At 66.8% G+C, this 14074-nt stretch overlaps 1 protein-coding gene across 1 annotated transcript in view; it reads left to right on the top strand.

Moving 5' to 3' along the window:
- Window positions 1–14074, top strand: part of ADGRB2 (adhesion G protein-coupled receptor B2) — a 42695-nt gene that overhangs the window by 26498 nt on the left and 2123 nt on the right. Inside the window, 25 exon segments of the mRNA XM_006158124.3 lie at window positions 1057–1221; window positions 1765–1929; window positions 2005–2172; window positions 2240–2341; window positions 2489–2595; window positions 3308–3502; window positions 3614–3682; window positions 3750–3858; window positions 4129–4456; window positions 4801–4855; window positions 4857–4934; window positions 5095–5138; window positions 5377–5503; window positions 5847–5950; window positions 6035–6137; window positions 6795–6945; window positions 7067–7136; window positions 7475–7541; window positions 7685–7770; window positions 8043–8141; window positions 10055–10226; window positions 10518–10613; window positions 10912–10951; window positions 11456–12072; window positions 13949–13984. Of these exon segments, the coding sequence (XP_006158186.1) occupies window positions 1057–1221; window positions 1765–1929; window positions 2005–2172; window positions 2240–2341; window positions 2489–2595; window positions 3308–3502; window positions 3614–3682; window positions 3750–3858; window positions 4129–4456; window positions 4801–4855; window positions 4857–4934; window positions 5095–5138; window positions 5377–5503; window positions 5847–5950; window positions 6035–6137; window positions 6795–6945; window positions 7067–7136; window positions 7475–7541; window positions 7685–7770; window positions 8043–8141; window positions 10055–10226; window positions 10518–10613; window positions 10912–10951; window positions 11456–12072; window positions 13949–13984 (3353 nt within the window).

Here is a 14074-nt window from a genome sequence, read left to right on the forward strand (position 1 = left end):
ATGCCTGTCTGCCCTGCTTCCATCCAGCACACATTACTGTCCCCCATGCCATGCCATGCCAGCCCGGCCCAGGGCCCTGGGCACAGACCAGTCGGACCAGGCCTGCACCACTGGGCTCAGTTCTGGGCACATCATTCCTGATGCCGTGTCCTGACAGTCAGGCACCTGCGCCCTCCCCACCTCTCTGCGTTTGCTTCCTCACATCCAGGCCCCTCTCCCAGCCTGGCCCTGAACCACCCCCTGCACTGCAAGGTCCCGGTCAAATGCCTTTTTCTTTTAAAGGAAGCTTTCCCTGTCTGTTCCCTCCCTCCTCAGGGCTCCCCACCCATGCCCCAGGGCGCCTCCCTCTCCCTGAACTTCTTAGTTTAGCATGTAGCTGTTGAGGAGTGCATGTGCCTGCCTGGGACCACTGACCCTGGGGCAGGACAGCTGTCCCCCGTCCTTGCTTCCCGAGGGAGCCACGTGGTGTCCAGGCCACGCAGTTCTTGGCTGTGGGTTAGAGCAGTGTCTGCCAGGTGGGGTCTCTGGGTACCTGGGTGTGGCAGGAGTTTGCAAGGGGCTGGGCAGAGCTGTGCTCCAGCGCGAGCTCTTGGTGTCTGTGCACTAGCGGCTCCTGTCTATCTGTGTGTCCGTGCGCTTGGGGCTGGGGGGTTGCTTCTCTTGCTCCAGGCCTGCCCTGTTGGATTCAGGCTCTGAGTCTGGGGGTGGGAGGGGTACGATGGGATGTGGTGTGTCTTGGGGCCTTTGCTGGGTTTTCCCGTGTCCACAGGAGTGGAGGACCCTCGGTTCCCCTCCTGGGTTGGTCCTAGACTCCCTGTCTAGGCGTCCACAGGGGCTGACCTTTGGGAATGGGAACCAGAAGCCTGTGTCTTCTGCATTCCCTCCAAGAGGGAGCCCTGGCGACCTGAGATGTCCCTGGAACAGAACCCAGGGCAGAGCCAATAAGGAGCAATCGCAGAGCTGCGGGGCTCCTGATTGGTGGGCGGATGGGGCCGGGCACTGGCAGTGGGCGGGGCCATGGTGCCGCCCCAGCCACCGGCCGGTGCTTCCTTGCAGTGCACGGCGTGTGGGAGGAGTGGGGGTCCTGGAGCCTGTGCTCCCGCAGCTGCGGGAGGGGGTCCCGGAGCCGGATGCGGACCTGCGTGCCCCCCCAGCACGGCGGCAAGGCCTGCGAGGGTCCTGAGCTGCAGACTAAGCTCTGCAGTATGGCCGCCTGCCCGGGTCAGTAGCGCCCGTGGGCTTCCAGGCGGGCGCTGCCCAGCCGGGTGGGGGTCGGGAGTCGGAGGGAGGCAGTCAGGTTCAGTGTCCTGCCCGTGGGGGGAGGGAAGTCCCATAAACTGACCAAGCATGGGGAGCTGGAGAAATATTCCTGCGGGGGTGGGAGGTGACCCCTGACCTGACGTGGGGTTGGGACACTGGGACCCCATGGGAAGGAGGCTGCTGGCCAGCACCCTTCCTCCAGTGCCAGGCCGTCCTTAAGGTCAGAGCGCTTTGGTGCCTGGGGCCAGGCGGACTGTGACAGGACATGGAGCTCTCGAGCAGGCAGCCTGTCCTCAGGCAGGCAGGAGCTGGGGCGGGGGCTGCGTGGAGACAAGCCCTGAGTTCAGCGTGGTGGCAGGCAGACAGGACACTGCAGCCCCACACACTAGCTCCAGCGGGTCGGGTCTGAGTGCCAGCAGGCCCTGTGGTCTCCCTGGGGACTCTGCCCCCACCGTCCTCACGCCTCGTGCTCAACAGCCACCCCTGTTTGTGTCTCCCATGCAGTGGAGGGCCAGTGGTTAGAGTGGGGTCCCTGGGGCCCGTGCTCCTCGTCCTGTGCCAACGGGACCCAGCAGCGCAGCCGGAAGTGCAGCGTGGCGGGCCCAGCCTGGGCCACGTGCTCGGGCGCCCTCCCCGACCCCCGCGAGTGCAGCAACCGAGAGTGCCCGGGTGAGCTCCGAGACAAGGGGCGGGCAGCGGCCCTGTCCCGAGGCTCTGGGGCCACTCACACCGCCTCTCCCACAGTCGCTGACGGCAAGTGGGGACCATGGAACGCGTGGAGCCTGTGCTCGAAGACATGTGACACAGGCTGGCAGCGCCGCTTCCGCATGTGCCAGGCCACGGGCGCACAGGGCTACCCCTGCGAGGGCACCGGGGAGGAGGTGAAGCCCTGCAGTGAGAAGAGGTGTCCAGGTACTGCCCGCAGGCCCGGGGGGGTGGCCGAGCCCGGGCCCGGCTGAGCCCCTCCCCGCGCCCACAGCTTTCCACGAGATGTGCCGGGACGAGTCTGTGATGCTGATGACGTGGAAGAGGGCCGCGGCGGGCGAGATCATCTACAACAAGTGCCCCCCCAACGCCTCCGGTGCGGGCGGGCGCCCCCCTGCCCGCCCCCGCCCTGCCGTGCTGGCCGCCCTCTTCTGGGCCCCAGCCCTCGGAGCCACCATCCTGAGGTGTGGAGGGTGGTGGGTGGGCGCGGCCTCCCTGCTAACCCGCCGTCCGCCCCTGGCAGGGTCTGCCAGCCGCCGCTGTCTCCTCAGTGCCCAGGGCGTGGCGTACTGGGGACTGCCCAGCTTTGCCCGCTGCATCTCCCACGAGTACCGCTACCTATACCTGTCGGTGAGTGCCCGCCGGGCCAGGGCCCCGTAGGTCTGTCCCAGACTGGAAGCGGGCAGCGGGCACTTGGTTCTTGCTCGTTGGCATCGCCCTGGCATATGCCGTGCCTCCTGCCTGGCTGTGCCTCTCTTGGTATGGAGATGCCTCCTCTGTCCCGAGACCTGCCTCTCGAGTCCCCGCCGCGGTGCGGTCCTACAGCCCCACGCCTCTTGGTCGTACTGGTTAGGCGTGACCGTCCGTGTCCCCGCGTGCTCTGCTAGGCTCGGGCTCCTTGAAGGGACAGAGTTCAGTTTTGTGTCCCCAGTGCCCGACCAGGGCCTGCCATGGGGCAGCAGCGGTGCCAGCAGATGTGGCCCGTGTCCGTGTCCGACCAGAGCGAGGTGTGTGTGGTGCGTGTGATTTAGAGACAGGTGAGGGAGGGCGTGTGCTGTTGCACTCTGTCCCACGTGAGCCCTGTGGGTTGGGGCCCTCTGTCCCCGTGGGCTTGTCATCTTTCCTACACCTGAGCACCTTCCTCCTCGAGGCGTTTCTGTTTTTTTTTTTTTTGCAGTATCTTTTGGGATTCTCTCTCTCCGTGAGGGTTCCTTAGATGGTCCCTGCGCCCCTTCCAGCATCTTCCCGTGACCTTTCCCCCAACCCGGTGCGGAGAGTGGCCCAGAGCGGGAGGGGCTGGGTCCTGACACTCCAGTGCCAGTTGCCCACACGTCCCCCGCAGCTTCGGGAGCACCTGGCCAAGGGGCAGCGCATGCTGGCAGGCGAGGGCATGTCACAGGTGGTGCGCAGCCTGCAGGAGCTGCTGGCCCGGCGCACGTACTACAGTGGGGACCTGCTCTTCTCCGTGGACATCCTGAGGAACGTCACTGACACCTTCAAGAGAGCCACCTACGTGCCCTCGGCTGATGACGTGCAGGTGCCCCCTTGCGCTCCCCTGAGGGAAGGCCCAGCCCCATGGACCTTCGCAGGGACTTTCGGGCAGGCTAGGGCCTGACCCTCGCCCCCAACCCTCTCTGCTCTCTCCCAGCGCTTCTTCCAGGTGGTGAGCTTCATGGTGGACGCCGAGAACAAGGACAAGTGGGACGACGCTCAGCAGGTACGGCCGCTTTGGGCACCTCCCGCGTGGCCCGCCCCACCTCGGCCCTGACCGCCCCTGTCCCCAGGTGTCCCCCGGCTCTGTGCACCTGCTCCGTGTCGTGGAGGACTTCATTCACCTGGTGGGCGACGCCCTCAAGGCCTTCCAGAGCTCTCTGATCGTCACGGACAACCTGGGTACAGGAGGCCGGCGGGGGTAGGGAGAGGGCGGATGTGGCAGGACCCAGCCCACCACGGGGGGTGGTTTCCCAGGGCCTCTTCCCCTCTCTTCTCCGTGGGCCCCCTCCATCTGACCCTGTGTCTCTCCGTGGTTTTGCCTCTCCTTCGCCTCCGTGTCATCACCTCCCTGCTTGCACCGCCGCGCTCTGGATTGTACTGACCTGGGCATCTGCCCCCTCTGTCCCCGGCCCCCGTCTCTCTGCCGCGCCTGTCCCTGTGTGCCTGCAGTGATCAGTATTCAGCGGGAGCCTGTCTCGGCCGTGTCCAGTGACATCACGTTCCCCATGCGGGGTCGCCGGGGCATGAAGGACTGGGTGCGGCACTCTGAGGACCGCCTCTTCCTGCCCAAGGAGGTGCTCAGCCTCTCCTCCCCAGGGAAGCCTGCTGCTTCCGGGGCAGCAGGTGGCCCTGGCAGAGGGAGGGGCCCAGGAACGGTGCCACCGGGACCAGGCCACTCCCACCAGCGCCTCCTCCCGGCAGACCCTGACGAGTCTCCCTACTTCGTTATTGGTGCTGTGCTCTACCGCACCCTCGGCCTCATCCTGCCGCCCCCCAGGTGAGTCCCCGGGACGTGTGTGGGGCTGCTGTCGGGAAGGTGCAGGCCAGGGCTAGTCGGACAGCCCGGCTGGCCGGGAAGGTCTGCACAGCTCTGCACCCTGGGAGACCTCACCTGACTCTGGATGCGGGTATCCCCAGGACACCCCGCAGCTCCCAGGGACAGTGCTGGCGTCTAGGGTGGTGGGCTGTGCTCGGGAACGCACTCAGGCCTGGGCCTGCTGTGCTCCAGGCCTTCTTGGAGTCTTGGCCCCCAGGAGCCGCTGTCCCCATTGAGGCAGCTCTGGACTTTCTGACGGGCGGGGCACCTGGCGGCCGAAGCTGACCTCAGTGCTGTCCCCCCAGGCCCCCGCTGGCCGTCACATCCCGGGTGATGACAGTGACCGTGCGGCCGCCCACCCAGCCTCCCGCCGAGCCGCCCCCCCCCCCAGCCCCCCGCCGAGCCCCTCATCACAGTGGAGCTCTCCTACATCGTGAACGTGAGTGGGTGCCTGGGAGGGGCCGGGCGGGGCTGGCCGGCCCGTGGCAGGGGGCCTGCCCCGAGGGCGGCTGGGCCCGGCCTGCACAGAGCTGCGTGCAGGGCGGCCGGTGGCCAGCGCTGGGCTCCCCACCCAGACCACCCTGGCGTCCTCTCCCCAGGGCACCACGGACCCCCACTGCGCCAGCTGGGACTACTCCAGAGCGTGAGTCGGGTGGCAGTGCTGGGTGCGGAAGGCGCAGCCCTAGGGCCGCCCATCAGAAAGGGGTCTCCTGCCGGGGCCGAGGGTCCTGCGGTGCCCTCCTTGGCCTGAGTGGGCTCTTTGCTGTCTCCTCATGGATGTGGCCTTGCCTTGGATTGTACCTGTCCCCAGGCAGTGGCTGGCACTGGGGGCAGGGCCGCGGAGCTGGGCCAGGGCTCACTCCACCTCTCCCCCACCCAAGAGATGCCAGCTCAGGGGACTGGGACACCGAGAGCTGCCAGACCCTGGAGACCCAGGCGGCCCACACCCGCTGCCAGTGCCAGCACCCCTCCACCTTCGCCGTGCTGGCCCAGCCGCCCAGGGACCTGGTGAGCGTGAGCGAGGTGCCTGGGCTGGGCCAGGGAGGGGGCCCCGGGCTTCAGTGGCCATCCGCCATCGGGCCGCACGCACCCGGGTGACCCGACTGTGTGTGAGCCGTGTGGGACTGTGACACGGAAGTCCGTGTGCCTGGGATGTGCTCACGGTGACGCCCCAGGCTGAGGACGGCCTGTGTGTGCGTGGGGGGCTATGGTGTGTGTGACGGGGTCTGCTCTGTGCATGGGATACACTAGCAGTGCCCTCTGCACGTGGGTGTGCCAGGCTAGATCAGAGACAGGGCCCCCGTGACCGCCCCGCTCCGGCCTCCACCTGAACGTTGGCCCACCTCCCCAGGCCCTGGAGCTGGCGGGCTCCCCCTCAGTGCCCCTCGTGATCGGCTGTGCCGTGTCCTGCATGGCCCTGCTCACCCTGCTGGCCATCTACGCTGCCTTCTGGAGGTAGGGCCAACGTGGGCACGGGGTGCCAGGTGGCCGCCGCAGGGCTCGGCGGGTGCCAGTGCCTCTGCCTCTCCCGCCCGCCAGGTTCATCAAGTCTGAGCGCTCTATCATCTTGCTCAACTTCTGCCTGTCCATCCTGGCGTCCAATGTCCTGATCCTTGTGGGCCAGTCCCGGGCGCTGAGCAAGGCAGGCACCCACCCCGGGCGTGGGGCGAGGGTGGCGGCGTCTGCGGGGCAGTACGTGTGTTTGCATGGACGTCCTTCGGTCATGGCTGTGGTGTCTGCTGGAGCCACGTGTTAGGGAAGGGCACGTGTGCGAGGTACTGCGTGTGAGCAGTGATGTGCTGAGAGGGTGTGTACTCCAGTGCACGTTCGTGTCCATTAGTGTGTGCTGAGCCACGTGGGTACTGTGTCGGGCAGGTGGCCTCGGGCCGCCTCATGTCCGGGACTGTGGCAGCCTGAACAAGGCCTCCTTTGCCACCTGCCTGGGCATGCCCCACGCTGGCCATCCCCCGTGCCCTCGGCTGTCTGCGCAGTGCCAGCACTGAGTGCCAAGCACACGGCCCGCCCAGCCGTGACGTGGCAGGCGCTGCTGTCTGTCCCCTCCCTGCCAGCCCGTCTGTGTGGGCGCCCTGCCCACCGCCTCCCTGGATGCCGACTGCTGCGTGTGTGTCACCAGGCCTGCGTCGTGCTGTGTGTGGGTGCAGGAAGGCGGGGGTGCCTGGCAGGGCTCTGTGGGGTGCGGGGCTCGGGTGGGTGGCCGTGGCAGCGCCTGGCGGCGGGCATGGGCAGCCCAGTACCCCTGGCTGCTCAGAGCCACTGCCTCCGTCCCCTCTCCCTGCAGGGCGTGTGCACCGTGACAGCCGCCTTCCTGCACTTCTTCTTCCTGTCCTCCTTTTGCTGGGTGCTCACCGAGGCCTGGCAGTCCTACCTGGCCGTCATCGGGCGGATGCGCACCCGCCTGGTTCGCAAGCGCTTCCTCTGCCTGGGCTGGGGTGAGCAGGGCCGGTGCTGGTCTCTGCTGCTGGGCCGTGGGGGCAGGGGCAGGAGGGCCGGGGGTCTGGGAGGAGGAGGGGCCCTGAGGACCAGCAGCATCTCATTCGGGCTCTCCCCCAGGTCTTCCCGCCTTGGTGGTGGCCGTGTCCGTCGGCTTCACCCGCACGAAAGGATACGGCACTTCCAGCTAGTACGTGGCCTGCCGTGCCAGGGTGCCAGGGTCTGTTGGGGTCTGGGACGGGCATCACGCCTCAGGCCAGAGCCCCGGCCCGGGACTGTGTGGACCTGTGAGCAGACGGCCTCCTGTCTCTGAGCCCCAGTCGGCCTGACTGCAAAGTACATGTCGGGACCAGTAACGGCCAAGGGCCGTCTGGCTGCCAGTCCCGTTTTGTCCCGGGGCAGCCCCAGGGCTGAGCTTACCTTCGAGTGGGGGGAGCCATGGCTCGTGGCTGGTCTCCCCGATGCAGTGGGCACGGCCACCTCGGGCAGAGGGCTGGTGTCCGACGCCCCCTCTTCTCCCCCACCTAGCTGCTGGCTCTCCCTGGAGGGTGGCCTGCTCTACGCCTTTGTGGGCCCCGCAGCTGTCATTGTCCTGGTAGGTGCCCCTTAGCACCCTGGGAGGTCCGTGCCCAGTGTCTCCTGTCCATCCCTCCGCCCCCTCCCTGCACCCAGCTCTCACTGGGGTCCTGCCAGGAGGCGCCTGGTGACCCCGTCTCCCCACACCGCTGCCTGGCCCAGGTGAATATGCTCATCGGAATCGTCGTCTTCAACAAGCTCGTGGCCCGTGATGGCATCTCGGACAAATCCAAGAAGCAGAGGGCCGGGTAAGGGGAGGGGCGCTGCGCCTGGGCCATGCAGGGACCCATGCGGAGAGGGTGGGCCGCGGGCACTCACGGAGACTCGGGGCTCCACGGTGCCCCCCGGGCACGCTGACCGTGGCGCATCGGGGTGCAGGCAGGGTGGGCACTGCGTGCTCACAGCCCCTCAGCTGCCCTAACCCAGCTCTCTCTCTCTCGTCTGCCCCCCACTCGGGCTCACTCTGCCCTCTCCCGGCTTCCCACGTGTCCCCCCCTCCCGCGTCTGTGGCGCCCCCGAGGTCGGAGCGGTGCCCCTGGGCCAGCCTGCTCCTTCCCTGCTCAGCCTGCGGAGCGGTCCCCAGCCCCCTGCTCAGCTCAGCCTCGGCCAGGAACGCCATGTTAGTTGTGCCCCTGGGGGTGGTGGGGTGGGCGGGGCTGAGGAGTGGGGGGCAGTGCCCGTGGGTGGGGGAGGGGTACCGGCCCGCTGTGCCCTCAAGGCGGTAGAGGGCCGCGGAGCGAATGGTGTGCCTCCTGGGAGGGGCCGGGTCCCTCGCTGCCACCCTGCCTGATTCCAGCTCAGTCTGCCCCGCACGGCAGAGGCCCTCACTCCCGCCCACCAGGCTCTCCCGGAAGGCCCTGAGAATTCCCAGCTGCAGCACCCTAGCATTGGAACGGCAGCCAGACACTGAGACTTTAGCGTCAGGGAGTCAGTCTTACCTCTGTCATAGAACCTGAGGCTTAGAATTTCAGAGGCACTGAATTCACCCTCAACTGCGGCTGGGTCACGGAGGTAGAGAATCGTTTCAGAGACCCTCCCTCCTGCCTGCAGCCACAGAGCCTCGAAATCCCAGCTGTGGAAGAGGAGGCCAGAGCCACAGGGCCTCAGCTCCAGCCTCCCAGCCCGGGCTAGAAACCCAGAGCCTCCCTACCCAGAGGGCCCACCTTTGCCTCGCATGCCTCCGAGGGCAGCGCCCTGCCTTTGGGTGGCTGGCACCGGCTGTGGAGCTCCAGTGGCAGAAAGACCCTTTTCCTGTGGCCGCCGCCTGCCCCCTGACCAGGCTGTTGAACGAGCTGTCAAAAGCCGGGGCTTTGCAGCCAGCCAAGCTGGGCCTGTGTCCCAACTCTGCCTCTCTCGGCCCAGCTGGGTGCACTCCTTCCCTCACCCGCAGATTGGGATGACGGCCCCAGGCCTGTTCACTGGCTGTTCTGATCACAGTTTCGAATAATGCCTGTGAAGTGTTCAGTGTAGGGCCTGGTGGAGTCGTGTGTAACCAATGGTGGATCTTAGGCCGTTATTAGCTGCTCTTGGTCGCCCCGCCCCTGCAGCCTTTGGTGACCACTGGGCTCCCCCCTGCCGGGCTGAACAGCCCCGAGCCACTCTTCCTAGGCCTGCTCTTGGCCCCTGCCCATCTCTCCGTCTCTGCCTTGGCGTCCCCCGCCATCTCTGCAGGATGGTTCCCTCCTCTGCCTTGTCTGGAGCCATGCCTAATGCCCACCCAGGCTGACTGTGAGGCAGAGTGGCTAGGGTGGCACCTGGCAAGGAGGGACGGTCACCCTGCTGTCCCTCACAGGCTGGAGTGGGTCAGGAGCAGTGGGACCAGCCTGGGTGCCAGGGCTCATCTGCCCTCCCGGCAGGGAGGCTCTGGGTGTGCGTCTGGCCCTGGCCCAGCCTTGCCAGCCCCAGCCATGCTCCTCCTGCTCGGGGCTCTAAGCAGCCACTGGGTGCCCAGCACCCCTCTGTGGGGACCCAGGGAGAAGAGCCTCTGCTCCCCGGGCCTGCCCCTGTTGCTCCCTGAGGGCTCACCCTCTGCGGAGGGCTCTGCACGCTCTGCTGTTCGCCTTGCGCCTGGGCGTCTGTCTGTCTCACGCTCTCACTGTGGCTGTCTCCTTCCCTCCCCTCTCTCCAGCCTGCCTGGTTAGAGTCTTGGGATTTCACCCCGTGCATTCAAAAAGCTTCCCCAGTGATTCTGGGCAGGTCGGGGCTGAAACTCACAGCACCCGCCTCTGTCTCCCTTCCTCCCTGTCCCTTCTCACAGCCCCCGTCTGTCCCCAGAGGTTGCCCGTATCTCTAATGTAGTCCCACCGCGTCTGTGTCGGTCCGTCCTTCCCCGCTCTGGCCCCAAGGTCCCTGCTCTCTGCCTCTGTTCTCTGTCGCTCTGGCTCCGGTTCCTCAGCCCGCACCTGCTTGGGGAGGTCCCTGAGGCCCTGCCAGTCTGGGACAGCACATGGGCCCCAAATCAAGTGGAGGCCTAGGCTCAAGGTGGCCTGTCTCCAGAGGGTCACTCTGATGGGCCTCTGCCACTGTCCCCAGGGCCTCCCTCTGGAGCTCCTGCGTGATGCTGCCGCTGCTGGCACTCACCTGGATGTCCGCTGTCCTGGCCATGACAGACCGCCGCTCCCTGCTCTTCCAGGCCCTCTTCGCTGTCTTCAACTCCGCGCAGGGCTTCGTCATCACTGCTGTGCACTGCTTCCTGCGCCGAGAGGTGCGGCGGGGCCCCCGGTCCCTGCCCACGCCCCACGCCCGACGCCCGGCCTCCGGCTTCCCCCCACTGTGCAGACTGTGAGGTTTGAGGCCCTGACCGGGTGCCCAAGGTCCTAGCAGGGCTGCCCTTGCCGTGGAAGCCGACGGCCTGAGGCACCCACAGCTGCCCCTCTGCCTCCTGCTGCCAGCCACATGTCCTCACCCTCCCGCGGGCTGGGTGTGCTTCCCTGCACGCCTGCGTGGGTGTCTGGGGGCCGTGTGGCCTCGGCCCAGCAGGCGCCCTCTGCCCCAGGTCCAGGACGTGGTGAAGTGCCAGATGGGCGTCTGTCGGGCCGACGAGAGTGAGGACTCCCCTGACTCGTGTAAGAACGGGCAGCTGCAGATCCTGGTGAGTGAGCCCCGGGCAGGGTGTGGGGGCTCTGGGCACCGCTCCCCAGACCTCCTGCTGGAGGCTGCTTGCCTGGTGCCCATCCACGGCAGGGAGGGGACAGAGACCAGGTTTGATTCGGGCTTAGCCACTGACACCAGGTTGGCGCCCATGCAGTTTCCCCACCTGTCAGGTGGGGCTGGAGACCACTCTGGGCCCTGGTGGCCCGTGTGCTGTGGCAGCCCTCTGGGTAGTGAGGGCCCGTGCCCTCCCACCTCGCGACATCGCCCCGTCCCCCTCTCTCCCTCTCCGCCTATAGTCAGACTTTGAAAAGGACGTGGACCTGGCTTGTCAAACAGGTGAGTCTGCCATGGGAGAGGCAGGGGGTGGGGGCTTCAAGGCCCACGGGGAGGCCCTGAGGGTTCTGGTCACCGAGTCCAGCCGTGCGCTTGGCCCCGAGGTGGTATAAAGACTGCCCACGGAGGGGTAGGGTAGGCCTCACAGCTGACGTGAGTTAGGGGCCCTCAGTGCTCAGCCGGCCCCAGGGACATGTTGGCCGGGGTGTTACGACAGCGCTTTTGTGATTCCCGGAGGAGTTCTTTCCAGCTCTCTCCTGGGAAGTGGCCACCCCGGAAAGCCGGAGGAACAAGGCCCTCTGGCAGCCTTGCGCTGAGGGTCAGAGGTCAGGGCTTACGCCCAGGCATTCCCGTGGGAGCTCGGCCTTGCTGCCAGCCTCTGGGCAAGTCACCTTAACCCCTCCTGTGCACAGGACCAGCCACCCCTGCCTCCAGGGCTCGGTGCCTGGGCGGGAGCAGCAGGGCTCCCCCTCCTTAGAACTCACCCCCCTCCCGCCCCATCCCCAGTTCTGTTCAAGGAAGGCAACACCTGCAACCCGTCCACCATCACGGGCACGCTGTCTCGCCTGTCCCTGGATGAGGATGAGGAGCCCAAGTCCTGCCTCGTGGGCCCAGAGGGCAGCCTCAGCTTCTCACCGCTGCCTGGGAACATCCTGGTGCCCATGGCAGCCTCGCCAGGCCTGGGGGAGCCACCGCCCCCCCAGGAGACCAACCCTGTGTACATGTGCGGGGAGGGTGGCCTGCGACAGCTGGACCTCACCTGGCTGCGGCCGACCGAGGGCTCCGAGGGGGACTACATGGTGCTGCCCCGGCGGACTTTGAGCCTGCAGCCCGGTGGTGGGGGCGGAGGTGTGGAGGATGCCCCAAGGGCCCGGCCCGAGGGCACCCCCCGGCGGGCCGCCAAGGCCCTGGCCCACACAGAAGGCTACCCCAGCTTCCTGTCTGTGGACCACTCAGGCCTAGGGCTGGGCCCTGCCTACGGGTCTCTACAGAACCCCTATGGCATGACCTTCCAGCCACCACCGCCAACACCCAGCCCCCGCACCGTGCCCGAGCCAGGGGAGCGCAGCCGCACCATGCCACGGACCGTGCCCGGGTCCACCATGAAGCTGGGTTCCCTGGAGGTGAGGGGCTGCCGGGCAGGGGGAGGGCAGGGTGGCCCTTGTGTGCCTGGGATGGTCCGAGTCCCAGCTTGGGCGGGAAGGGACCGCGTCAACCTCCCCGAGCTGTACCCAGTGCAGCGTCACCAGGAGCGGAGTGCGCCGCCTCGGTGCCCGTGCGCCTCTCAGGACAGACTGGAGTTTGAATTCCCTGGGCCTCGACTCAGACACGCGGGGGCGCTCACACTCATCATAGTGCCTGCATAGTTAGGGTGAGGGTGAGTCCTCCTCCGTGAGACTGTGGCTCAGGTGAGGCAGGGGTGAAAGGAGCCACGTGTGGCCCGCCCTGCGCTCTGGTCTCTCTGAGCCTCAGTTTGCACGTATGTAAGATGGGGTAGTTAGTGCTGTCCTGTGGAGTGCCAAGGTGGGTGAGTGAGAGGCCATTTGACTCCGTGCAGAGCAAGGGCAGAGTGCTGGGTAGCCGAGGCCGCCGGGGGCCGTGGTAGCTGTCACTGAGAACACAGCCCTCCCTGCCCCTGCTCGCGTCTCTGTCAAGGGTCTACCTTCCCTCTGGCCTCCTCAGGCCTGCTCTCTGCAGAGGCTCCTGGGAACAAGCAGATGGGAGTGGCCCACTCTGGAATGCTAAAATATTCTAGAATCCTAGCTGGGGGAAGAGGGAGTGCAGTAAGGATCCCAGCGCAGGCACAGTGGCGCCCGTGTGCGGCCTCAGAAGCCCGCCCCACCCTCTGCACGCAGGAAATGAAGTCTGCAGCTGAGGTGTGCAAGCTTAGTCTCCACCCAAAACGTTTCTTGAACATTTGGCGCCTGCTCCCGCCGCAGATGGCAAAATCAGGGAGGCGTCACAAAGACAGAAAGTCGCAGAGGCGCTGGAGAGGGTGTGCTGGGCGCCGTGGCGGGACAGCTGCCCGTGCTGGGGCCGCAGAGGGGCCGTGTGGGACCCCTCGTGTGGGAGGTAGCAATAAGTGTGGCGGCCTCTTGGGTCACGGATGACGTCGGAACTGTGGGCAGCGTGGGTGGGTGGGTTTGGGCAATCGAGCCTGCGTGCAGAGCCCACGGGCTGTCGGGGAGGGGCCGCACCCTGACGTCTTCAGAGAGACATGGCTGGGGACGGGAGGACACACACGCCCCTGGAAAAGGCCAGGGGTTCGGCCTGGGCGTGCGCACGGCCTGAGGAGGGAGGGAGAGCCGGGCGGGCGGCAGAGCAGGGATGGGCAGCGGGGCAGGAGGGAGTCCGGGAGACCTGAGAGTGGTGTGGCTGGTGATGAGTGCGTCTGCCAGGCCTGGCCTTGGGAGGCCCAGACCATGTCTTACTGTCACCTGTGAGGGCCTTGGGGCAGGTCCCTTCTCTGTGGGCCTCAGTGTCCTCATCTGTAACCGGGGACATGTGCCCTGCTGGCACCAGCATTCTGAGACTCCCGGCGCCCTCGGTGTGCGGTGGATGCTGCAGGGCTCCTTGGGGCTTCAGAGGTGGTCTGGGGGGAGTGAGGGCCAGGAGGGCATGGGGCTGGTGGACAGGTAGGGGGGTCGGGAAGGTTTCCATGTCCTTGTGTTGGCAAGACAGCAAAGGGCTGCAGGGCGAGGGGAGCCTCCGTTCTTCCGACTACAGGCAGGGTGGGGCAGGGCAGACACACGCATGTTCTGGGAGCCCACGCTGGAGCCACCCTCCATGCCGGGCCTGTGCTCTGTGTCCGTGTGTGTTCCCTCAGAGGTCTGCCCGCAGGCCCCTCCCCACCACCCCAAGGGCTACCCTGAGGGTTCCCAACCCCAGGGCCTGGGCCGGGTTGATGGCGCAGCCCTGGAACCTGGTTTTCTGTCCCGGAAGCCCCACACTGGGTAAAATCCTCTCTTCTCCTTCATGACCTCCTGTCGCCGCTCCCAGCGGAAGAAGTTGCGGTACTCAGACCTGGACTTTGAGGTCAGTGCTGCACACGTGTTCACGCGTTCTGTCCCTGGAGGCCCAGCTCCCTAGTCGGCCCAGCCCCCTAGTCGGCCCAGCCCCCCAGCC

The sequence above is a fragment of the Tupaia chinensis genome, unplaced genomic scaffold (genome assembly GCF_000334495.1).
Source record: "Tupaia chinensis unplaced genomic scaffold, TupChi_1.0 Scaffold000573_1, whole genome shotgun sequence".
Classification (NCBI taxonomy): Eukaryota; Metazoa; Chordata; class Mammalia; order Scandentia; family Tupaiidae; genus Tupaia; species Tupaia belangeri.